Consider the following 25,449-nt stretch of genomic DNA (forward strand, 5'->3'; position numbering starts at 1 on the left):
GTGTGTACAATGGCTAGATACAGCAGGAACTATTACACCTGTAGGTGTGTACAATGGCTAGGTACAGCAGGAACTATTACACCTATAAGTGTGTACAATGGCTAGGTACAGTAGGAAGTGTCGCAGTACATCTCAGTGATTATGACAACTTGATGACCATAGCTATTGGCTTATATACATGTATGGCACTAATTTGTATCATTGTCTTATGCATGCATTTTGTTATTATATTTTTGGCAGAATTTTAAGACAGAACCCTAAAACAGTTAATTATTTCTTATCCATGCTATGTCCATTTCTTTTGTTTCAGAAAGGAGAGGAACTCATCAAACAGAATGCCATTGTGTAGAACCTGGAGACACGTTTCAATTAGGAATACATCACCAAGCTAAAGTAACAAAGACATAGGTAATTATTGTACATTTATGGAAGTGGATGTGGTCACGGGAGAGATCAAGGAGGATCACGAAGGATGTCCAGACATGTGCCACATCAGGCTGATAACAGCAGTACATGCCAGGGATACAGACCGAGCCACTGGTCTAATGGAATCTGGATGTCAACAGGTCACCTTGGACTCGGGTCTTTGTTGGGCCAGTCGCTATGGCGATAATGAAATGGTGTCGCTTCTGCTACAGAATGGAGCCAATCCGAACACCGAGGTATGGGGTGGTTTTACCCCTCTTATATGGGCAACCATTTATGCACCAACTGTGGAAACTGTTTTGAATCTCATTATTGCAGGAGCTAACATCAATCATTGCAGTTCAAAACGCCGACAGACAGCCTTGCATGCAGCAGTTGTACGAGAAAAAGTTGAGTTTGTGAGCGCTCTAGTTGAGGGTGGGGCCAATCTGGACTCTCGGGACTACCTACACAAAACACCACTGATGCATGCAGTACAGCGCGGGGCTGTCTCCTGTGTAAAACTAGTTGTCTATTACAACTGTGATGTTAGTCTGACAGGCTGGGTAGAAGGAGTATGTGTATCGCCTTTACTTTATGCTCTAGGGAATGGTGACCTCGAGATCACACATATTCTGGTGCTAGCTGGAGCTCGGTTCGACAGACCTGCTATATCTCAGACCCTAACATATGGTGAGTTTTACGCAACGCTCGAGTGAGAACTGAAACTGGAGGTGCGACCAGTGTACCTACAGCAACACTGTAGGATTCGAATGCGCCACCTTCTAAAACCAGAGTTTCTTCTCAAGTTAAGACAGATAGGGTTACCTCCCCTTCTCCATCGCTACCTCCTTATTGATGAGATGAATGTATGACTTGTTAATAACAAAATACGCTCATTTTATAAATTAGATATTCAAAATGAAATAACAGACTTTGTGCTTACAGTTGTATTTTGAATAAAGTTATGATGCGAATATAATTAAAAATATAAAAATTATGTAAGTTTTAAGAATGAATACAGAAATAAATATGAATCGATTCAATATACAATGCAGATGTGGTTATCATTCGCTATACTGATAATTTCTCAGGTTTTCCTTGACTCCAAGAATTTTTACATGATTGTATACAATGTACATCTGTATCACACAGCCATTTGAAGCTATCACTGAGAATTGTATGGCCAGCACTGAATACCTCCTATTATTGAACATCGGTATACATAATGTAGTGGTGCGATCGGTTGTCTAACTTTCAAGGCGGAACATTGTAGTGGTGCCATCGGTTGTCTATCTTTCAAGGCGGTACATACTAGTGGTGTGATCGGTTGTCTGACTTTCAAGGCGGTACATTGTAGTGGTGCGATCAGTTGTCTATCTTTCAAGGCGGTACATTGTAGTGGTGCGATCAGTTGTCTGACTTTCAAGGCGGTACATTGTAGTGGTGCGATCGGTTGTCTATCTTTCAAGGTGATACATTGTAGTGGTGCGATCAGTTGTCTGACTTTCAAGGTGTTACATTGTAGTGGTGCGATCAGTTGTCTGACTTTCAAGGCGGTACATTGTAGTGGTGCGATCGGTTGTCTATCTTTCAAGGTGATACATTGTAGTGGTGCGATCAGTTGTCTGACTTTCAAGGCGGTACATTGTAGTGGTGCGATCGGTTGTCTATCTTTCAAGGTGATACATTGTAGTGGTGCGATCAGTTGTCTGACTTTCAAGGCGTTACATTGTAGTGGTGCGATCGGTTGTCTATCTTTCAAGGCGGTACATTGTAGTGGTGCGATCGGTTGTCTATCTTTCAAGGTGATACATTGTAGTGGTGCGATCGGTTGTCTATCTTTCAAGGCGGTACATTGTAGTGGTGCGATTCGATACATTGTAGTGGTGCGATCGGTTGTCTATCTTTCAAGGCGGTACATTGTAGTGGTGCGATCGGTTGTCTATCTTTCAAGGCGGTACATTGTAGTGGTACAATCGGTTGTCTATCTTTCAAGGCAGTACATTGTAGTGGTGCCATCGGTTGTCTATCTTTCAAGGCGGTACATTGTAGTGGTGTGATCGGTTGTCTGACTTTCAAGGCGGTACATTGTAGTGGTGCGATCAGTTGTCTATCTTTCAAGGCGGTACATTGTAGTGGTGCGATCAGTTGTCTGACTTTCAAGGCGGTACATTGTAGTGGTGCTGATCAGTTGTCTGACTTTCAAGGCGGTACATTGTAGTGGTGTGATCGGTTGTCTATCTTTCAAGGCGGTACATTGTAGTGTGCGATCAGTTGTCTGATCTTTCAAGGCGGTACATTGTAGATGGTGTCTGATCTTTCAAGTGTTACATTGTACTTGTGGTGATCTTTCAATGACTTTCCGGTACATTGTAGTGGTGCAATCAGTTGTCTATCTTTCAAGGCGGATACATTGTAGTGGTGGTGAGCAGCATTGTGTCTAACTTTCAAGGCAGGTTACATTGTAGTGGTGCGATCGGTTGTCTATCTTTCAAGGCCCGGATACATTGTAGTGGTGCGATCGGTTGTCTGACTTTCAAGGCGGTACATTGTAGTGGTGCGATCGGTTTGTCTATCTTTTCAAGGCGGGTACATTGTAGTGGTGCGATCGTTGTCTGACTTTCAAGGCGAACGTTTACATTGTAGTGGTGCGATCGGTTGTCTATCTTTCAAGGTGATACATTGTAGTGGTGCGAAGCGGGTCAGTTTGTTCTGATCTTTCAAGGCGGGTCTACATTGTAGTGGTGCGATCGGTTGTCTATCTTTCAAGGCGTTACATTGTAGTGGTGCGATCAGTTGTCTGACTTTCAAGGCGTACATTGTAGTGGTGCGATCGGTTGTCTATCTTTCAAGGCGGTACATTGTAGTGTGTGCGATCAGTTGTCTGATCGTTCCAGGCGGGTACATGTGTAGAGGTGCGATTGGTCTGTCTATCTTTTTTCAAGGGGATACATTGTAGTGGTGCGATCGGTTGTCTATCTTTCAAGGCGGTACATTGTAGTGGTTGCGATCGGTTGTCTATCTTTCAAGGCGTTACATTGTAGTGGTGCGATCGGTTGTCTATCTTTCAAGGCGGTACATTGTAGTGGTGCGATCGGTTGTCTATCTTTCAAGGCGGTACATTGTAGTGGTGCGATCGGTTGTCTATCTTTCAAGGCGGTACATTGTAGTGGTGCGATCGGTTGTCTATCTTTCAAGGCGGTACATTGTAGTGGTGTGATCGGTTGTCTATCTTTCAAGGCGGTTACATTGTAGTGGTGCGATCGGTTGTCTGATCTTTCAAGGCGGTACATTGTAGTGGTGTGATCGGTTGTCTATCTTTCAAGGCGGTACATTGTAGTGGTGCGATCAGTTGTCTATCTTTCAAGGTGATACATTGTAGTGGTGCGATCGGTTGTCTATCTTTCAAGGCGGTACATTGTAGTGGTGCGATCGGTTGTCTGACTTTCAAGGCAGTACATTGTAGTGGTGCGATCAATCGGTTGTCTATCTTTCAAGGCGATACATTGTAGTGGTGCGATCGGTTGTCTATCTTTCAAGGCGGTACATTGTAGTGGTGCGATCGGTTGTCTATCTTTCAAGGCGGATACATTGTAGTGGTGCGATCGGTTGTCTATCTTTCAAGGCGGTACATTGTAGTGCTGTGCGATCAGTTGTCTGACTTACAAGGCGGATACATTGTAGTGGTGCGATCAGTTGTCTGTCTATCTTTCAAGGCGGATTACATTGTAGTGGTGCGATCGGTTGTCTATCTTTCAAGGTGATACATTGTAGTGGTGCGATTCATCTGTTTCACAGGACTAACTTTCAAGGCGTACATTGTAGTGGTGCGATCGGTTGTCTATCTTTCAAGGAGGTATACATTGTAGTGGTGCGATCGGTTGTCTGACTATTCAAGGCGTCTACCATTGTAGTGGTCGGTTGTCTATCTTTCAAGGGCGGTACATTGTAGTGGTGCGATCAGTTGTCTGACTTTCAAGGCGGTACATTGTAGTGGATCGATCGGTGTCTTGTCTATCTTTCAAGGTGGTACATTGTAGTGGTGCGATCGGTTGTCTATCTTTCAAGGCGTTACATTGTAGTGGTGCGATCGGTTGTCTATCTTTCAAGGCGGTACATTGTAGTGGTGCGATCGGTTGTCTATCTTTCAAGGCGGTACATCGTTGTCTGATTTCAAGGGGTTCTTGTAGTGGTGCGATAGGTTGTCTATCTTTCAAGGCGGATCATTGTAGTGTGCGATCAGTTGTCTGACTTTCAAGGCGGTACATTGTAGTGGTGCGATCGGTTGTCTATCTTTCAAGGCGGTACATTGTAGTGGTGCGATCGGTTGTCTATCTTTCAAGGTGGTACATTGTAGTGGTATGCGATCGGTTGTCTATCTTTCAAGGCGGTACATTGTAGTGGTGCGATCGGTTGTCTATCTTTCAAGGCGTTACATTGTAGTGGTGTGATCGGTTGTCTATCTTTCAAGGCGGTACATTGTAGTGGTGCGATCGGTTGTCTATCTTTCAAGGCGGTACATTGTAGTGGTGCGATCGGTTGTCTATCTTTCAAGCCGGTACATTGTAGTGGTGCGATCGGTTGTCTGACTTTCAAGGCGGTACATTGTAGTGGTGCGATCGGTTGTCTATCTTTCAAGGCGATACATTGTAGATCGGTTGTCTATCTTTCAAGGGGTAATTGTAGTGGTGCGATCGGTTGTCTACTTTCAAGGCGGTACATTGTAGTGGTGCGATCGGTTGTCTATCTTTCAAGGCGATACATTGTAGTGGTGCGATCGGTTGTCTATCTTTCAAGGCGGTACATTGTAGTGGTGCGATCGGTTGTCTGATCTTTCAAGGCGGTACATTGTAGTGGTGCGATCGGTTGTCTATCTTTCAAGGTGATACATTGTAGTGGTGCGATCAGTTGTCTGACTTTCAAGGCGGTACATTGTAGTGGTGCGATCGGTTTGTCTATCTTTCAAGGTGATACATTGTAGTGGTGCGATCGGTTGTCTGACTTTCAAGGCGGTACATTGTAGTGGTGCGATCGGTTGTCTGATCTTTCAAGGCGGTACATTGTAGTGGTGCGATCGGTTGTCTATCTTTCAAGGTGATACATTGTAGTGGTGCAATCGGTTGTCTATCTTTCAAGGCGGTATACATTGTAGTGGTGCGATCGGTTGTCTATCTTTCAAGGTGTTACATTGTAGTGGTGCGATCAGTTGTCTGACTTTCAAGGCGGTTACATTGTAGTGGTGCGATCGGTTGTCTACTTTCAAGGCGGTACATTGTAGTGGTGCGATCGGTTGTCTGACTTTCAAGGCGGTACATTGTAGTGGTGCGATCGGTTGTCTATCTTTCAAGGCGGTACATTGTAGTGGTATCAATCGGTTGTCTATCTTTCAAGGCGATACATTGTAGTGGTGTGATCGGTTGTCTGACTTTCAAGGCGGTACATTGTAGTGGTGCGATCGGTTGTCTATCTTTCAAGGCGGTACATTGTAGTGGTGCAATCAGTTGTCTGACTTTCAAGGTGGTACATTGTAGTGGTGCGATCAGTTGTCTGACTTTCAAGGCGGTACATTGTAGTGGTGCGATCAGTTGTCTGACTTTCAAGGCGGTACATTGTAGTGGTGCGATCGGTTGTCTATCTTTCAAGGCGATACATTGTAGTGGTGTGATCAGTTGTCTGACTTTCAAGGGGTACATTGTAGTGGTGCGATCGGTTGTCTATCTTTCAAGGTGATACATTGTAGTGGTGCGATCAGTTGTCTGACTTTCAAGGCGTTACATTGTAGTGGTGCGATCGGTTGTCTATCTTTCAAGGCGGTAACATTGTAGTGGTGCGATCAGTTGTCTGACTTTCAAGGCGGTACATTGTAGTGGTGCGATCGGTTGTCTATCTTTCAAGGCGGTACATTGTAGTGGTGCGATCGGTTGTCTATCTTTCAAGGTGATACATTGTAGTGGTGCGATCAGTTGTCTGACTTTCAAGGCGGTACATTGTAGTGGTGCGATCGGTTGTCTATCTTTCAAGGTGATACATTGTAGTGGTGCGATCAGTTGTCTGACTTTCAAGGCGGTACATTGTAGTGGTGCGATCGGTTGTCTATCTTTCAAGGTGATACATTGTAGTGGTGCGATCAGTTGTCTGACTTTCAAGGCGGTACATTGTAGTGGTGCGATCGGTTGTCTATCTTTCAAGGTGATACATTGTAGTGGTGCGATCAGTTGTCTGACTTTCAAGGCGGTACATTGTAGTGGTGCGATCGGTTGTCTATCTTTCAAGGTGATACATTGTAGTGGTGCGATCAGTTGTCTGACTTTCAAGGCGGTACATTGTAGTGGTGCGATCGGTTGTCTATCTTTCAAGGCGATACATTGTAGTGGTGCGATCGGTTGTCTGACTTTCAAGGCGGTACATTGTAGTGGTGCGATCGGTTGTCTATCTTTCAAGGCGGTACATTGTAGTGGTACAATCGGTTGTCTGACTTTCAAGGCGTGATACATTGTAGTGGTGCGATCGGTTGTCTATCTTTCAAGGCGGTACATTGTAGTGGTGCAATCGGTTGTCTATCTTTCAAGGCGGTACATTGTAGTGGTGCGATCAGTTGTCTATCTTTCAAGGTGGTACATTGTAGTGGTGCGATCAGTTGTCTATCTTTCAAGGCGGTACATTGTAGTGGTGCGATCGGTTGTCTATCTTTCAAGGCGGTACATTGTAGTGGTGCGATCGGTTGTCTGACTTTCAAGGCGGTACATTGTAGTGGTGCGATCGGTTGTCTATCTTTCAAGGTGATACATTGTAGTGGTGCGATCAGTTGTCTGACTTTCAAGGCGTTACATTGTAGTGGTGCGATCGGTTGTCTATCTTTCAAGGCGGTACATTGTAGTGGTGTGATCGGTTGTCTGACTTTCAAGGCAGTACATTGTAGTGGTGCGATCGGTTGTCTATCTTTCAAGGCGGTACATTGTAGTGGTGCGATCGGTTGTCTATCTTTCAAGGTGATACATTGTAGTGGTGCGATCAGTTGTCTGACTTTCAAGGCGGTACATTGTAGTGGTGCGATCGGTTGTCTATCTTTCAAGGTGATACATTGTAGTGGTGCGATCAGTTGTCTGACTTTCAAGGCGATACATTGTAGTGGTGCGATCAGTTGTCTGACTTTCAAGGCGGTACATTGTAGTGGTGCGATCGGTTGTCTATCTTTCAAGGCGATACATTGTAGTGGTGTGATCAGTTGTCTATCTTTCAAGGCGGTACATTGTAGTGGTGTGATCAGTTGTCTGACTTTCAAGGCGGTACATTGTAGTGGTGCGATCGGTTGTCTATCTTTCAAGGCGGTACATTGTAGTGGTGCGATCGGTTGTCTATCTTTCAAGGCGATACATTGTAGTGGTGCGATCGGTTGTCTGACTTTCAAGGCGGTACATTGTAGTGGTGCGATCGGTTGTCTATCTTTCAAGGTGATACATTGTAGTGGTGCGATCAGTTGTCTGACTTTCAAGGCGGTACATTGTAGTGGTCGATCGGTTGTTATCTTTCAAGGGTACATTGATCGGTTGTCTATCTTTCAAGGTGGTACATTGTAGTGGTGCGATCGGTTGTCTATCTTTCAAGGCGGTACATTGTAGTGGTGCGATCGGTTGTCTATCTTTCAAGGCGGTACATTGTAGTGGTGCGATCGGTTGTCTATCTTTCAAGGCGGTACATTGTAGTGGTGCGATCGGTTGTCTATCTTTCAAGGTGGTACATTGTAGTGGTGCGATCAGTTGTCTGACTTTCAAGGCGGTACATTGTAGTGGTGCGATCGGTTGTCTATCTTTCAAGGTGATACATTGTAGTGGTGCGATCGGTTGTCTATCTTTCAAGGCGGTACATTGTAGTGGTGCGATCAGTTGTCTATCTTTCAAGGGGATACATTGTAGTGGTGCGATCGGTTGTCTATCTTTCAAGGCGGTACATTGTAGTGGTGCGATCGGTTGTCTATCTTTCAAGGCGGTACATTGTAGTGGTGCGATCGGTTGTCTATCTTTCAAGGCGGTACATTGTAGTGGTGCGATCGGTTGTCTATCTTTCAAGGCGGTACATTGTAGTGGTGCGATCGGTTGTCTGACTTTCAAGGCGGTACATTGTAGTGGTGCGATCGGTTGTCTATCTTTCAAGGCGGTACATTGTAGTGGTGCGATCGGTTGTCTATCTTTCAAGGTGATACATTGTAGTGGTGCGATCAGTTGTCTGACTTTCAAGGCGGTACATTGTAGTGGTGCGATCGGTTGTCTATCTTTCAAGGCGGTACATTGTAGTGGTGCGATCAGTTGTCTGATCTTTCAAGGCGGTACATTGTAGTGGTGTGTGTCTGACTTTCAAGGCGGTACATTGTAGTGGTGCGATCTGTCTGACTTTCAAGGCGGTACATTGTAGTGGTGCGATCAGTTGTCTGACTTTCAAGGCGGTACATTGTAGTGGTGGATCAGTTGTCTGACTTTCAAGGCGGTACATTGTAGTGGTGCAATCAGTTGTCTGACTTTCAAGGCGTACATTGTAGTGGTGCGATCAGTTGTCTGACTTTCAAGGCGGTACATTGTAGTGGTGCGATCAGTTGTCTACTTTCAAGGTGATACATTGTAGTGGTGCGATCAGTTGTCTGACTTTCAAGGCGGTACATTGTAGTGGTGCGATCGGTTGTCTATCTTTCAAGGGTACATTGTAGTGGTGCGATCAGTTGTCTGACTTTCAAGGCGGTACATTGTAGTGGTGCAATCGGTTGTCTATCTTTCAAGGCGGTTACATTGTAGTGGTGCAATCAGTTGTCTGACTTTCAAGGCGGTACATTGTAGTGGTGCGATCAGTTGTCTGACTTTCAAGGCGGTACATTGTAGTGGTGCGATCGGTTGTCTATCTTTCAAGGGTGATACATTGTAGTGGTGCGATCAGTTGTCTGACTTTCAAGGCGTACATTGTAGTGGTGCGATCGGTTGTCTATCTTTCAAGGTGATACATTGTAGTGGTGCGATCAGTTGTCTGACTTTCAAGGCGGTACATTGTAGTGGTGCGATCGGTTGTCTATCTTTCAAGGTGATACATTGTAGTGGTGCGATCAGTTGTCTGACTTTCAAGGCGGTACATTGTAGTGGTGCGATCGGTTGTCTATCTTTCAAGGTGATACATTGTAGTGGTGCGATCAGTTTCTGACTTTCAAGGCGGTACATTGTAGTGGTGCGATCGGTTGTCTATCTTTCAAGGTGATACATTGTAGTGGTGCGATCAGTTGTCTGACTTTCACAGCGGTACATTGTAGTGGTGCGATCGGTTGTCTATCTTTCAAGGTGATACATTGTAGTGGTGCGATCGGTTGTCTATCTTTCAAGGCGGTACATTGTAGTGGTGCGATCGGTTGTCTATCTTTCAAGGCGGTACATTGTAGTGGTGCGATCGGTTGTCTATCTTTCAAGGTGATACATTGTAGTGGTGCGATCGGTTGTCTGATCTTTCAAGGCGGTACATTGTAGTGGTGCGATCGGTTGTCTATCTTTCAAGGTGATACATTGTAGTGGTGCGATCGGTTTGTCTGATCTTTCAAGGCGGTACATTGTAGTGGTGCGATCGGTTGTCTATCTTTCAAGGCGGTACATTGTAGTGGTGCGATCGGTTGTCTATCTTTCAAGGCGGTACATTGTAGTGGTGCGATCGGTTGTCTGACTTTCAAGGTGATACATTGTAGTGGTGCGATCAGTTGTCTATCTTTCAAGGCGGTACATTGTAGTGGTGCGATCGGTTGTCTATCTTTCAAGGTGATACATTGTAGTGGTGCGATCAGTTGTCTGACTTTCAAGGCGTTACATTGTAGTGGTGCGATCGGTTGTCTATCTTTCAAGGCGGTACATTGTAGTGGTGCGATCGGTTGTCTATCTTTCAAGGTGATACATTGTAGTGGTGCGATCGGTTGTCTATCTTTCAAGGCGGTACATTGTAGTGGTGCGATCGGTTGTCTATCTTTCAAGGTGGTACATTGTAGTGGTGCGATCGGTTGTCTATCTTTCAAGGCGGTACATTGTAGTGGTGTGATCGGTTGTCTATCTTTCAAGGTGATACATTGTAGTGGTGCGATCAGTTGTCTGACTTTCAAGGCGGTACATTGTAGTGGTGCGATGGTTGTTGTCTATCTTTCAAGGTGATACATTGTAGTGGTGCGATCAGTTGTCTGACTTTCAAGGCGGTACATTGTAGTGGTGCGATCGGTTGTCTATCTTTCAAGGTGATACATTGTAGTGGTGCGATCAGTTGTCTGACTTTCAAGGCGGTACATTGTAGTGGTGCGATCGGTTGTCTATCTTTCAAGGTGATACATTGTAGTGGTGGATCAGTTGTCTGACTTTCAAGGCGGTACATTGTAGTGGTGCGATCGGTTGTCTATCTTTCAAGGTGATACATTGTAGTGGTGCGATCAGTTGTCTGACTTTCAAGGCGGTACATTGTAGTGGTGCGATCGGTTGTCTATCTTTCAAGGTGATACATTGTAGTGGTGCGATCAGTTGTCTGACTTTCAAGGCGGTACATTGTAGTGGTGCGATCGGTTGTCTATCTTTCAAGGTGATACATTGTAGTGGTGCGATCAGTTGTCTGACTTTCAAGGCGGTACATTGTAGTGGTGCGATCGGTTGTCTATCTTTCAAGGCGGTACATTGTAGTGGTGCGATCAGTTGTCTGACTTTCAAGGCGGTACATTGTAGTGGTGCGATCGGTTGTCTATCTTTCAAGGCGGTACATTGTAGTGGTGCGATCGGTTGTCTATCTTTCAAGGCGGTACATTGTAGTGGTGCGATCGGTTGTCTATCTTTCAAGGCGGTACATTGTAGTGGTGCGATCGGTTGTCTATCTTTCAAGGCGGTACATTGTAGTGGTGCGATCGGTTGTCTATCTTTCAAGGCGTTACATTGTAGTGGTGTGATCGGTTGTCTATCTTTCAAGGCGGTACATTGTAGTGGTGCGATCGGTTGTCTATCTTTCAAGGCGGTACATTGTAGTGGTGCGATCGGTTGTCTATCTTTCAAGGCGGTACATTGTAGTGGTGCGATCAGTTGTCTGACTTTCAAGGCGGTACATTGTAGTGGTGCGATCAGTTGTCTGACTTTCAAGGCGGTACATTGTAGTGGTGCGATCAGTTGTCTGACTTTCAAGGCGGTACATTGTAGTGGTGCGATCGGTTGTCTATCTTTCAAGGTGATACATTGTAGTGGTGCGATCGGTTGTCTGACTTTCAAGGCGGTACATTGTAGTGGTGCGATCGGTTGTCTATCTTTCAAGGCGGTACATTGTAGTGTCGATCAGTTGTCTGACTTTCAAGGCGGTACATTGTAGTGGTGCGATCAGTTGTCTATCTTTCAAGGCGGTACATTGTAGTGGTGCGATCAGTTGTCTGACTTTCAAGGCGGTACATTGTAGTGGTGTGATCGGTTGTCTATCTTTCAAGGTGATACATTGTAGTGGTGCGATCAGTTGTCTGACTTTCAAGGCGGTACATTGTAGTGGTGCGATCAGTTGTCTGACTTTCAAGGCGGTACATTGTAGTGGTGCGATCAGTTGTCTGACTTTCAAGGCGGTACATTGTAGTGGTGCGATCGGTTGTCTATCTTTCAAGGTGATACATTGTAGTGGTGCGATCAGTTGTCTGACTTTCAAGGCGGTACATTGTAGTGGTGCGATCGGTTGTCTATCTTTCAAGGTGATACATTGTAGTGGTGCGATCAGTTGTCTGACTTTCAAGGCGGTACATTGTAGTGGTGCGATCGGTTGTCTATCTTTCAAGGCGGTACATTGTAGTGGTGTGATCGGTTGTCTATCTTTCAAGGCGGTACATTGTAGTGGTGCGATCGGTTGTCTATCTTTCAAGGCGGTACATTGTAGTGGTGCGATCAGTTGTCTGACTTTCAAGGCGGTTACATTGTAGTGGTGCGATCGGTTGTCTATCTTTCAAGGCGTACATTGTAGTGTGGATCGTTGATCATTGTGTGTTGTCTGACTTTCAAGGCGGTACATTGTAGTGGTGCGATCGGTTGTCTATCTTTCAAGGTGATACATTGTAGTGGTGCGATCAGTTGTCTGACTTTCAAGGCGGTACATTGTAGTGGTGCGATCGGTTGTCTATCTTTCAAGGTGATACATTGTAGTGGTGCGGTTGTCTACTTTCAAGGGTAATGTGTGTGCGATCAGTTGTCTATCTTTCAAGGCGGTACATTGTAGTGGTGCGATCGGTTGTCTATCTTTCAAGGCGGTACATTGTAGTGGTGCGATCGGTTGTCTATCTTTCAAGGCGGTACATTGTAGTGGTGCGATCGATCGGTTGTCTATCTTTCAAGGCGGTACATTGTAGTGGTGCGATCGGTTGTCTATCTTTCAAGGCGGTACATTGTAGTGGTGCGATCGGTTGTCTATCTTTCAAGGTGATACATTGTAGTGGTGCGATCGGTTGTCTATCTTTCAAGGCGGTACATTGTAGTGGTGCGATCGGTTGTCTATCTTTCAAGGCGGTACATTGTAGTGGTGCGATCGGTTGTCTGACTTTCAAGGCGATACATTGTAGTGGTGCGATCGGTTGTCTATCTTTCAAGGCGGTACATTGTAGTGGTGCGATCGGTTGTCTATCTTTCAAGGTGATACATTGTAGTGGTGCGATCAGTTGTCTGACTTTCAAGGCGGTACATTGTAGTGGTGCGATCGGTTGTCTATCTTTCAAGGCGGTACATTGTAGTGGTGCGATCGGTTGTCTATCTTTCAAGGCGGTACATTGTAGTGGTGCGATCGGTTGTCTATCTTTCAAGGCGGTACATTGTAGTGGTGCGATCGGTTGTCTATCTTTCAAGGCGGTACATTGTAGTGGTGTGATCGGTTGTCTATCTTTCAAGGCGTTACATTGTAGTGGTGTGATCGGTTGTCTATCTTTCAAGGTGATACATTGTAGTGGTGCGATCAGTTGTCTGACTTTCAAGGCGGTACATTGTAGTGGTGCGATCGGTTGTCTATCTTTCAAGGTGATACATTGTAGTGGTGCGATCAGTTGTCTGACTTTCAAGGCGGTACATTGTAGTGGTGCGATCGGTTGTCTATCTTTCAAGGTGATACATTGTAGTGGTGTGATCAGTTGTCTGACTTTCAAGGCGGTACATTGTAGTGGTGCGATCGGTTGTCTATCTTTCAAGGTGATACATTGTAGTGGTGCGATCAGTTGTCTGACTTTCAAGGCGGTACATTGTAGTGGTGCGATCGGTTGTCTATCTTTCAAGGTGATACATTGTAGTGGTGCGATCAGTTGTCTGACTTTCAAGGCGTTACATTGTAGTGGTGCGATCGGTTGTCTATCTTTCAAGGCGGTACATTGTAGTGGTGCGATCGGTTGTCTATCTTTCAAGGTGATACATTGTAGTGGTGCGATCGGTTGTCTATCTTTCAAGGCGGTACATTGTAGTGGTGCAATCGGTTGTCTATCTTTCAAGGCGGTACATTGTAGTGGTGCGATCGGTTGTCTATCTTTCAAGGCGGTACATTGTAGTGGTGCGATCGGTTGTCTATCTTTCAAGGCGGTACATTGTAGTGGTGCGATCGGTTGTCTATCTTTCAAGGCGGTACATTGTAGTGGTGCAATCGGTTGTCTATCTTTCAAGGCGGTACATTGTAGTGGTGCGATCAGTTGTCTGACTTTCAAGGCGTTACATTGTAGTGGTGTGATCGGTTGTCTATCTTTCAAGGCGGTACATTGTAGTGGTGCGATCAGTTGTCTATCTTTCAAGGCGATACATTGTAGTGGTGCGATCGGTTGTCTATCTTTCAAGGCGGTACATTGTAGTGGTGCGATCGGTTGTCTATCTTTCAAGGCGTTACATTGTAGTGGTGCGATCGGTTGTCTATCTTTCAAGGCGTTACATTGTAGTGGTGCGATCGGTTGTCTATCTTTCAAGGCGGTACATTGTAGTGGTGCGATCGGTTGTCTATCTTTCAAGGCGGTACATTGTAGTGGTGCGATCGGTTGTCTATCTTTCAAGGCGGTACATTGTAGTGGTGCGATCAGTTGTCTATCTTTCAAGGCGGTACATTGTAGTGGTGCGATCGGTTGTCTATCTTTCAAGGTGATACATTGTAGTGGTGCGATCGGTTGTCTATCTTTCAAGGCGGTACATTGTAGTGGTACAATCGGTTGTCTATCTTTCAAGGTGATACATTGTAGTGGTGCAATCAGTTGTCTGACTTTCAAGGCGGTACATTGTAGTGGTGCGATCAGTTGTCTGACTTTCAAGGCGGTACATTGTAGTGGTGCAATCAGTTGTCTGACTTTCAAGGCGGTACATTGTAGTGGTGTGATCGGTTGTCTATCTTTCAAGGTGATACATTGTAGTGGTGCAATCAGTTGTCTGACTTTCAAGGTGATACATTGTAGTGGTGCGATCAGTTGTCTGACTTTCAAGGCGGTACATTGTAGTGGTGCAATCAGTTGTCTGACTTTCAAGGCGTTACATTGTAGTGGTGTGATCAGTTGTCTGACTTTCAAGGCGGTACATTGTAGTGGTGCGATCGGTTGTCTATCTTTCAAGGTGATACATTGTAGTGGTGCGATCAGTTTCTGACTTTCAAGGCGTTACATTGTAGTGGTGCGATTGGTTGTCTATCTTTCAAGGGGGTACATTGTAGTGGTGCGATCAGTTGTCTGACTTTCAAGGCGGTACATTGTAGTGGTGCGATCGGTTGTCTATCTTTCAAGGCGGTACATTGTAGTGGTGTGATCGGTTGTCTATCTTTCAAGGCGTTACATTGTAGTGGTGCGATCGGTTGTCTATCTTTCAAGGCGGTACATTGTAGTGGTACAATCGGTTGTCTATCTTTCAAGGCGGTACATTGTAGTGGTGCGATCAGTTGTCTGACTTTCAAGGCGTTACATTGTAGTGGTGCGATCGGTTGTCTATCTTTCAAGGCGGTACATTGTAGCTGTGCGATCAGTTGTCTGACTTTCAAGGTGGTACATTGTAGTGGTGCGATCGGTTGTCTATCTTTCAAGGTGGTACAATGTAGTGGTGCGATCGGTTGTCTATCTTTCAAGGTGGTACAATGTAGTGGTGCAATCGGTTGTCTATCTTTCAAGGCGGTACATTGTAGTGGTGCGATCGGTTGTCTATCTTTCAAGGCGGTACATTGTAGTGGTACAATCGGTTGTCTATCTTTCAAGGCGGTACATTGTAGTGGTACAATCGGTTGTCTATCTTTCAAGGCGGTACATTGTAGCTGTGCGATCGGTTGTCTGACTTTCAAGGCGGTACATTGTAATCACAGGGACTTGCTTGCGGTATTATATATGTACATATTTATCCATGTGTGACGGAATACGGGCGACTTTTGTAGAGGCAGGTGTACCTCTTCCAAGCGAATTGTTGGTTCCCTTGTCCTTTTATATAGTATATAGGCCTAGTACACATGTATACACAACAGACTTTCTCACAACCTACGTTACAAGTCCCTGTGATTGTAGTTGTCCTTTACAGTAATATAAATAAAACCCATTCAGTGCAGTGGGGGATCCCGAGTGTCTTCTTGTTTTATGAGCTCCCTCCCCATCATTGAAAAATATTTTTTACACCATTTTCCCATATTTGTTTTACATTCATGGAGACCTCCCTAGAAATTGTGGAAACCCCTTAGATAGTTCTCTGGATGGGTCATTGCAGTGGTTAAACTTTATGCTTGCCAGACCAATGTCAACGTTGTTATACGTTTTGTGTGTATGCTCAATGAGTTTGGAGATGTGATGGATTTGATCTTGATTATTAGAACTAAGTGACGTTGTGGTAGTGTCACGTAATGCACTATTCCTCTACCTAAGTTACATGCTGACGGGAACCTGCAGGAGCAGCCCCCGACCAGAGACTTCGATTCTATGTCAACCTATGCTGCACATTTGCCCCACTCCTTCATATACATGAAGATATGTCTATTACGAGTATTTCTTATCAACGGGCCATACATGTATACATGTGAGGCGATAGAAAGAGTGAACAAAATACTTTAGTTGCTCATTTCGGTCATGCGATTGGGGAAAATTATGCAATTCTTCAACGATTTCTGTAAGGATTTTTCTTGAAGATGACATTAAGATGAAGGTACTTGCAGTTCTAAAATGGCCCAAATATTTAACTTTAAGTTCCTAACTGGACCATTGATGATGACCTGACTCAAGGCACTTATTTTTCCAACACTAGGATACAATAAAAATGATAAAGGAATAAACTCTGACAAACCATTTTAACGTAAATCGCCGCCTTTAGTGACTGGATACGAAAACCAAACAAAGACTTTTATTTTCGCTTCGAATTTCGTTTAGCCAACGATTGTCCTTGCTGTGATACTTATTACAGAATTCTTGATACGCGTGGATGAACGGAATTAAACAAATCCATGAAGCGAGATACAATGTAAGAAAAAGGAAAATTAGCTAGTAACCCCCGTCCTATATCTAATTAAAATCCGCGTAGAGACATAGACGTTATATACACAGTGTATATATACGGACGAGACTTGACCGGTTGCACTCGCCAATAGATTCCTTGCTCGGCCAAATAGATGAATGTGCAGATCTAGACTTATCGTGTTCCGCACAGAACTATTTGTCATGCTAGTCCGACTCCAAATCGATCATTCTCTCTCATACCAGTACTATAATGCAGTTTCAGAGGAACATTTCCTCCTTATTTGTCATTAAAGATAACTTACAAAGATAGAAATGTATTTGTACTCTGGGGATTTCTAACGTGGCCTGAAGATATTGAGAATAGATAGCACGACGACTGTTACACATACATGTAGATAATATTAATCACACAATTCGTTTTCCACTGTACATGTCTAATTTGTCTACATCGCCAACAGTGAGCTCAGGATTTGATTTCTGCTTGGTTCCACTATCGATTTAATATATATATATATATATATATATAATTTTTTATATAAAGTCACAATGATTAAGGTTCACTTAAATGTATACGATAGATACATAAATAAATCTTAATTCTGCTAGAATACATTGTGCATTGGCACTATAATGACGTCATCACTTCATGCATATATGTCATACGTTACAAAACTGGGTTATCCGCAATACAAATCGAGGTTAAATCGAGGACCCCCGTACAAATTAAGGTCTCGTCAACAACACAAAGATTTATAATAATTTGTATTGATTTATTACATTGAAATTACAATAAAAATAATATATAAGGTCTAACTTGTTGATGAGTGTCACGTGCAAAACCAGAACCAAATAAGGACTAAATCCGTCGGGATGACCTTTAGGGAAATCCTTGTTTCACTGACCATAGTGTACAAGAAATCCGTGATGTACTAAATGAAAAACAGGGTCATCCAATCTGTTCCTGTCCAATAGGGTGAAAGATTGACACAGAATTCTTATATGTCGGGTTTTATTATACACCTTTTTGTCGCAGCGAAATCAGTCGGAAAAGTTCAATGTAAAATAGTGCGAATGATGGGCGCAACGTTCTTATGTCGGATTTAATTCAATCGAAAATGTTCAATGTATACATTAAAAGAGGTTTAACTATGTTTATCTTAACTAGACTATATACAAGGAATTTGACGATGATTGTGGCCGTTACAAAGAATACTGTAATGAATATCAACACTGAGTCTGTTGTATTTTAAGTATACGAAGTCTGATCCGTAATTATTATGGTTGTATTTTCTGACATATTTCTGTATTATCAAGATGAAGTTTTGGAAGTGTGTTATTGTTTTGATACCAACCTATCTTCATCTCCCGAGGAGATCTATATTTCGCCACTGGGATATCGGGGGAATCGTGATGCTAGTGTAGGGGAATCTTACCAAAATTATATACGTGAAATTGATTAATGTAAAAAAAAAGCGCAATATTTTTTATATTTCTTTTATTTTTCCAATTTATCATATAATATACAACATTAAATCAATGGTACTTCTACATATAAACACTAATACAAACAGAAAATAATAAACACACACACACACACACACACCATCACACACACTCCTCACACAGTCATATAAACAAAACACTGGACAAAAGACAACACAAAACTACATTTTACAGAACATAACAATATATATTAGATAAGCATTTGGGTTAAAGTATATAACTTCAATAAAAGACTGGTGGTCAAGCTTAATTTCTTCCCTGCTTGAAAAAAACTTAAAGCAGTAAGAGAGAAAGGTATGGTGACAATAATAATTAACTTACATTATATATAATAATAATAATAAAAATACTGTAAGAGATATCTTCATAATTCCAATTGTTCTGGAATCAGAACGATTTTTTAAGTGTTCCAGCAAAATTAATGTAGTGTAACTTACTTACTTTTGGAGAAAATCGTCTTTTTGTGTCCCAATTTCCCTGATGCAAATTTTCACTTGGAAGGTCTTTATCACTACGGTGTTTATTCACGTTGAAAACAAGCGTTCTGACGCCCTTCGCGGGTTAAGTTCATTTTACGAATTTAAAATCAACAAAAGGAGCGGAATAATATCAAGAAACAATGCATTTTCAGCTGTAATATCGACATTAGTCGGGCACAAAACCCGATATCGGATAATAAGAATTTCCTGTAATAGTTGCAATAGGAAAATATTACGATGTCAGTAAATAAATGTTTAATTTCTTTCGTTTGATTCAATTTCTAAAATTGTTGACTTGATCCCCAACATTCCAGTGACGTCACTTTTAGTAGGAATGACTGAAACGGCAGTCAATCCCGCCAAACAGTGACGTCACAATTACCGGAATGAACATTCTGTGTAAATAACAGGCAATTTGCTTTCGTTTTGATTACCATCTTCTGTATGTATAATGAAAAAGTTGCAGGATAAACAGAATACCCGGTCGCTATCTTACAATACAAGTTTTATTTTGGTGTCGACAGGGAAAACAGAGATGACTCTGCAAAACCTCCTCATCTCATCTCATCTCATCGCACAAACGATAGCAGCAGCGATATTAATTATAGCAAAATAAAAATGTCCAACGTTGGAAATATTGCAAGTACATTCATTATTTACATAAACCAGTAATTAGAATAATCATTTATTTCATCTAGACTAGATCATTTGCAAATCCCATACACCGCCTGCAAGGAGACGTCCTTGGCCTATCGCTACCCGAGATTCTCTCGATCGTGGTCCTATATTATGTAACTTTTTATGGGATATTAAATCTAGATATATCTGTTTTCGACAGTTAAATTTCTATGAACATGTGTAAAACAAGCAGTCTCAACTGCTATTCCGAGACCATAAAATGAAAATTTGGTCACCTCGGCCAAAACACAGAGGCACGCATATTATGACAGAAACGTTTACTAGTGAATTGATACGTATGTCATTTGCACGTGTATATCATGACGTTTCAAGTGGCTGCCCGTATTATTTTTTGTGAAAAATGAATATATATATATGTTATAAAATTCGGTTGGCTTTTTTATTGTCATTATTATATACACTGTATGTGATATTTAAACGAAAAACATATTTTACCTAAGAAGCCAATTATACATATAATGTAAGTATCGGTTAGCTTGTAATCATGATAATTCTAATAAACTTTGTCATTTTACCCATTTCCTGTCAAATTTAACTTTCAGTATATTATCACTAATTTGTATATTAAATTTCTGAATATTGTACTGATCTTTAATATGATTTATGAAAGATGTGATGGATAATGGTGTGTTTAGGCATCTGGACTTTTATATATACCATTTAATCATGAGAACTATCTCATTATCAATTTCACTAATAGTTACTCTATTATGAAATCCGAAAATCAATATTTCTTTATTAAATCTAAAACTAATTAGCAGACCATCAATAAAATATTTCAAAGTGTTGTAAAACTCTTGTATTTTGTAACAGTCCAAAAGTGCTGCTCAATAGTTTCTATTTCATCATTGCATAGTGAACAAAAAGGGCTTTCTGTAATACCTAATCTAAAAAGATGAACATTTGTTGGAAGTATATGATGGTTTATTCTATACTGCAGCCACTGCAGTTTTGTATTTTGAGAAACAAGAAAAGGGGTTCTATTAATCATTTTACATTTATCTTTGTCAAAGTTTAAAATTTCTTCCCATTTTTTCCAGTCCTGTTGCAATAGTATCATCTTTTGCACCTTTGTTTACTCTTAAAGATAATCTAAGATATATTGGCATGTAAGGGAATTTACATTTGTCAGATCATGATTGGCAATATATCTTCTAATACTAGTAGCAATGCCTTCAAACTGGAGAAAGTTGATGTTTAAATCATATAGTTGACAAAATTCATTGAAAGTATATAAAATATTTTTTTATATAAAATCATTAACTACAGAAATCCCATTTTTATACCAATCGTTATAAAAAAATTTGTTTTCAATTTTGAATAAATTGTTATGCCAAATGGGTGTTTTTATTAGTGATTCAACACCTTTTCCTGGTGATGTATTTTTTTGTTCTAACAGTTACCAAGCTTTTAAAACATCTTTCCAAAAAGATTTTTTTCATTGTTTTCACAATATAAAATATATTCGTTTTTACAATATGCAAGTTTATTCAAATCTATAAATGTTTTAACATGATCTTCCATTTACTATCTCCATTGAGAAGTCACCGTATCCATGTTAGTTTTAGAGAAGCAATGGAAGATTTAACATGTACCATATTAAGACTCGTCGTCTGCCGTGCGTTAACTTTTCACATTTTGAACTTCTTCTCAAGTTCTACCGGTGCGATTTGGCTGAAACTTGCATGAAATGATCCTGACATGGTCCTGACAAAGTGTTATTATTTTTCGGGTCGATCCGAAATCCAAGATGGCCGCCACAGCCACCATCTTGAAAACACATTTTGAACTTCTTCTCAAGTTCTACCGGTGCGATTTGGTTGAAACCTGCATGAAATGATCATCACTTGGTCCTGATAAAGTGTTGTTATTTTTCGGGTCGATCTGAAATCCAAGATGGCTGCCACAGCCGCCATCTTGAAAACACATTTTGAACTTCTTATCAAGTTCTACTGGTGCGATTTGGCTGAAACTTGCATTAAATGATCCTGACATGGTCCCGACAAAGTATTGTTACATCTCTGGTTGATCACAAATCGAAGATGGCTACCATGACACTATATCTAATTAATTTCCTATATGTTAAGGCCCTTGGGCCTCTTGTTTGAAATAAAATTTGTTGAAAGAAATTGAAAATGATCCTGACATGGTCCTGACAAAGTGACACCATATATAATTAATTTTACTATTGCCAAGGTAGTCAGATGACAGTTAAGGCCCTTTGGGCCTCTTGTTTAATGAAATCATCACTAGGATTAGGTAAAGAGATGAACAGGTGATTGAATTGAGATATTAGTAGAGATTTCATAACATGTATTTTACCTATGGGTGTAAAAATTCTTCTTTTCCAACACCGAATAAGAGAATTTAGTTTAACAAGTTTTTTAATCAAAATTCATCACTGTATTTTTTATTTCCAATCAAAATTATTTGAGTTTTGCTAGAATTCGTTTTCAAGCCAGATAGTTTAGCATATTTTTTCAATTCTTTCCTTGCTTCTTTAAGAGTCAATTTTGATCCATCTAAAATAAGAGAGGTGTCGTCTGCATATCTACACTGAAACCTTTTATGTTATTTTTATTCCGAATTCTGATGGTTAAGCTTTCTGCACAGAGAATAAACATATATGGAGAAATAGGATCTCCCTGACGGCAACCACGTTTGATTTCAAAGAAAGATGATAGATAGCCCCCTTGGTGGACTGCTGAAATTGCGCTATTGTTTGAAATATTGACCCATTTTCTCAGACTATCGCCAAATTAAAAAACAAATACATTGTCAATAAACCAATCAACTGAATCGAATGCTTTTTCAAGGTCAATAATAGGTAAAATACCTGATAAATCTTTTTCGTATGCAAATTGCATCAAATCTTAAATTAAGAACCCATCGCCAGCAACCTGTACATCATTTACGCCGTTTACGGTTGATGAGATCAACATACAATGTACATATTGAATAAAAGAGAAATGTGTATATACAACAGCTAAAATAGAATCAATCCCCAGGTATTGATAACATAACAAATGAACATATCAGATATGGAGGGAAATTATTGATAGAGAAGAGAGTAGAACTCTTCAACTGTATAAGGATTTCATGGGAAATACCAAAAACGTGAAAAATGGTAAAAGTCATTCCAATATATAAAGATGGACATAAAAAGAAGAACGATCTGAATAATTACCGTCCAATATCGCTACTGCCGGCCCTTTACAAATTGATGGAAAATGTTATTCGTAATCGTGTACTTCGATGGATGAAAACGGAAAATATCCAATTCCCTAACAAGCAGCAACAAGGATTTCAGGAAGGAAAGAGCCGCACCATGGCATCTTTTAATCTTCACGAATGTACCAACGAAAATCTAGAATGAAAGAGAAATGTGTATGTTGCGTTTTTAGATACATACAAAGCTTTCGATACTGTTCAACATAAAGGCATGTTTCAGAAGTTATACGAACTCGGTATAACCGAAGACTTGTTCAGAATGCTTTACAATTCTTCCATAATAATGTCCAATCACGTTGGTTCAGTGTGAAAAGATCGGTAAGACAAGGAGGAATAATGTCAGCTTGTTTATACTTCCTCCATATAAACCATCTTATTAACCAATTAGAAGCATTGGCAGCAGGCTCGAGAATTTTGTCAGTTAAATTTGCTAACCCATGCCTAGCGGACGATACAGCGCTCATTAGCACGAGTCCGAGAGCTCTTCATCACTGCCTACTCAACATCGCGGAAGAACTTTTAATTTTTACTTTTAATTCTATAATTCTATAATGTTCTATAATATAGTTTAAAATTTGTATTACAAATATCACATGGACATTGGACGAGAATATATGCTCAAGATGGTAAAATCAGATATTCATCTAGGAATTGAAGTCTCGTCGGATCTAAAGACCTCAAACGCTGTGGAGAAAGCATGCAGAAAAGGAAGGAACATGTTGCATGCAATAACTCGTCTGGGATCAGACTGTGCATACACTAAGCCGTTTACCACTGTTAACATTTATAAGAAGGTAATACTACCAGCCGACCGTGTTATTTGGGTCTGAGATATGGAGCATCCTAACGGCAAAAGTCATACAAACGCTTGAAATCTTCCAGCGCTATGCTACAAAAGTGATTCTAAATTTTAGGAAATCTTCAAGGTCGGATATGTGTGAAACTATGCTCGGCATTTATAGAATCAATAGTGAAATTGAAAAGAGGAAATTGAATTGTCTACACTGCCTGATAAGTAGTCTCCAAATAGCACAACAAAAGATATTTTCATTCGTAGACTTTTAAAATTCCTGAATTATGACGGAACAACAAAGATACAAGGCGGATTCATACCTGATATAGTCAACATTCTTCGCAAGTATAATCTAATGACATATATATATATCAACACGTAAGTGATGGGAACTTCCCAAATCGACGCGAGTCGAAATATATACATGTACATATGTAGTAAGAGCTGCGATACACATCGGTGAAAACGCACAACTTAAAGAAAGAATGAACAATGACTCTGATTTTAATCGTTTTAAAAATGTACACATGATATATAGTGAACCATATAAGCAATTGAAATTAGAGAACACAAATAAGAAAAAATATATATCTGTAAAATGTTAACTTGCCATCCTATAGAACACAGTACAATATGTGTGAAGTGCGAAAAACCTTCCTATGACGTCATTCGGCATTTCGTCACTGAATGTACTACCACATTTATTCTCAATGACACGTTTATGGAAAAAATTATAAATTACTATGGTGTGCAGGAATACTTGGCGAATATGATTTTGACAATGATGCTTTGAGCTGCGAATTCGCAAACGACTGTATATATTTCTTGTATAAAGCAGCACAAATTTATTTTAACGCTATAAATATGAAATGATTCCTTAAAATATCAGGGTGGATGCACCCCCAGCAAAGAACATTGATATGTTGTATAGGATAGGAGACTTTCACAATTTGATCTATATTGTATATATGATCTATATTGTATATATGATCTATAATGTATATATGATCTATAATGTATATATGATCTATATTGTATATATGATCTATATTGTATATATGATCTATAATGTATATATGATCTATAATGTATATATGATCTATAATGTATATATGATCTATATTGTATATATGATCTATAATGTATATATGATCTATAATGTATATATGATCTATATTGTATATATGATCTATAATGTATATATGATCTATAATGTATATATATGATCTATAATGTATATATGATCTATTATATATATATTATGTATATATGATCTATATATGTATATATGATCTATAATGTATATATATGATCTATAATGTATATATATGATCTATATTGTATATATGATCTATAATGTATATATGATCTATAATGTATATATGATCTATATTGTATATATATGATCTATATTGTATATATATGATCTATAATGTATATATGATCTATAATGTATATATATGATCTATAATGTATATATAATCTATATTGTATATATGATCTATAATGTATATATGATCTATAATGTATATATGATCTATATTCTATATATGATCTATAATGTATATATGATTTATATTGTATATATGATCTATAATGTATATATGATCTATATTGTATATATGATCTATATTGTATATATGATCTATAATGTATATATGATCTATATTGTATATATGATCTATAATGTATATATGATCTATATTGTATATATGATCTATATTGTATATATGATCTATAATGTATATATGATCTATATTGTATATATGATCTATAATGTATATATGATCTATAATTCAATGTTGCTTGTTACGAGCATTTCCATTGGCTTAAAAATTTACTTTATCAGCCCATAAAGGAAAAAATGGCGTCGCCGTTTGTAACGTCGCTTCTGATTGGCT

The 25,449-nt window shown here is 40.4% G+C and overlaps 1 protein-coding gene across 1 annotated transcript; it reads left to right on the forward strand.

Annotated features, from left to right (window-relative positions):
* Positions 1-344: 344 nt before the first annotated feature.
* Positions 345-1,339, forward strand: LOC138313877 (26S proteasome non-ATPase regulatory subunit 10-like). The gene has a single exon (XM_069254132.1). The coding sequence runs from the start codon at positions 426-428 to the stop codon at positions 1,122-1,124; it is 699 nt and encodes a 232-aa protein (XP_069110233.1). The 5' UTR covers positions 345-425; the 3' UTR covers positions 1,125-1,339.
* Positions 1,340-25,449: the final 24,110 nt, after the last annotated feature.

This window comes from Argopecten irradians, chromosome 2, assembly GCF_041381155.1.
Source record: "Argopecten irradians isolate NY chromosome 2, Ai_NY, whole genome shotgun sequence".
NCBI lineage: Eukaryota > Metazoa > Mollusca > Bivalvia > Pectinida > Pectinidae > Argopecten > Argopecten irradians.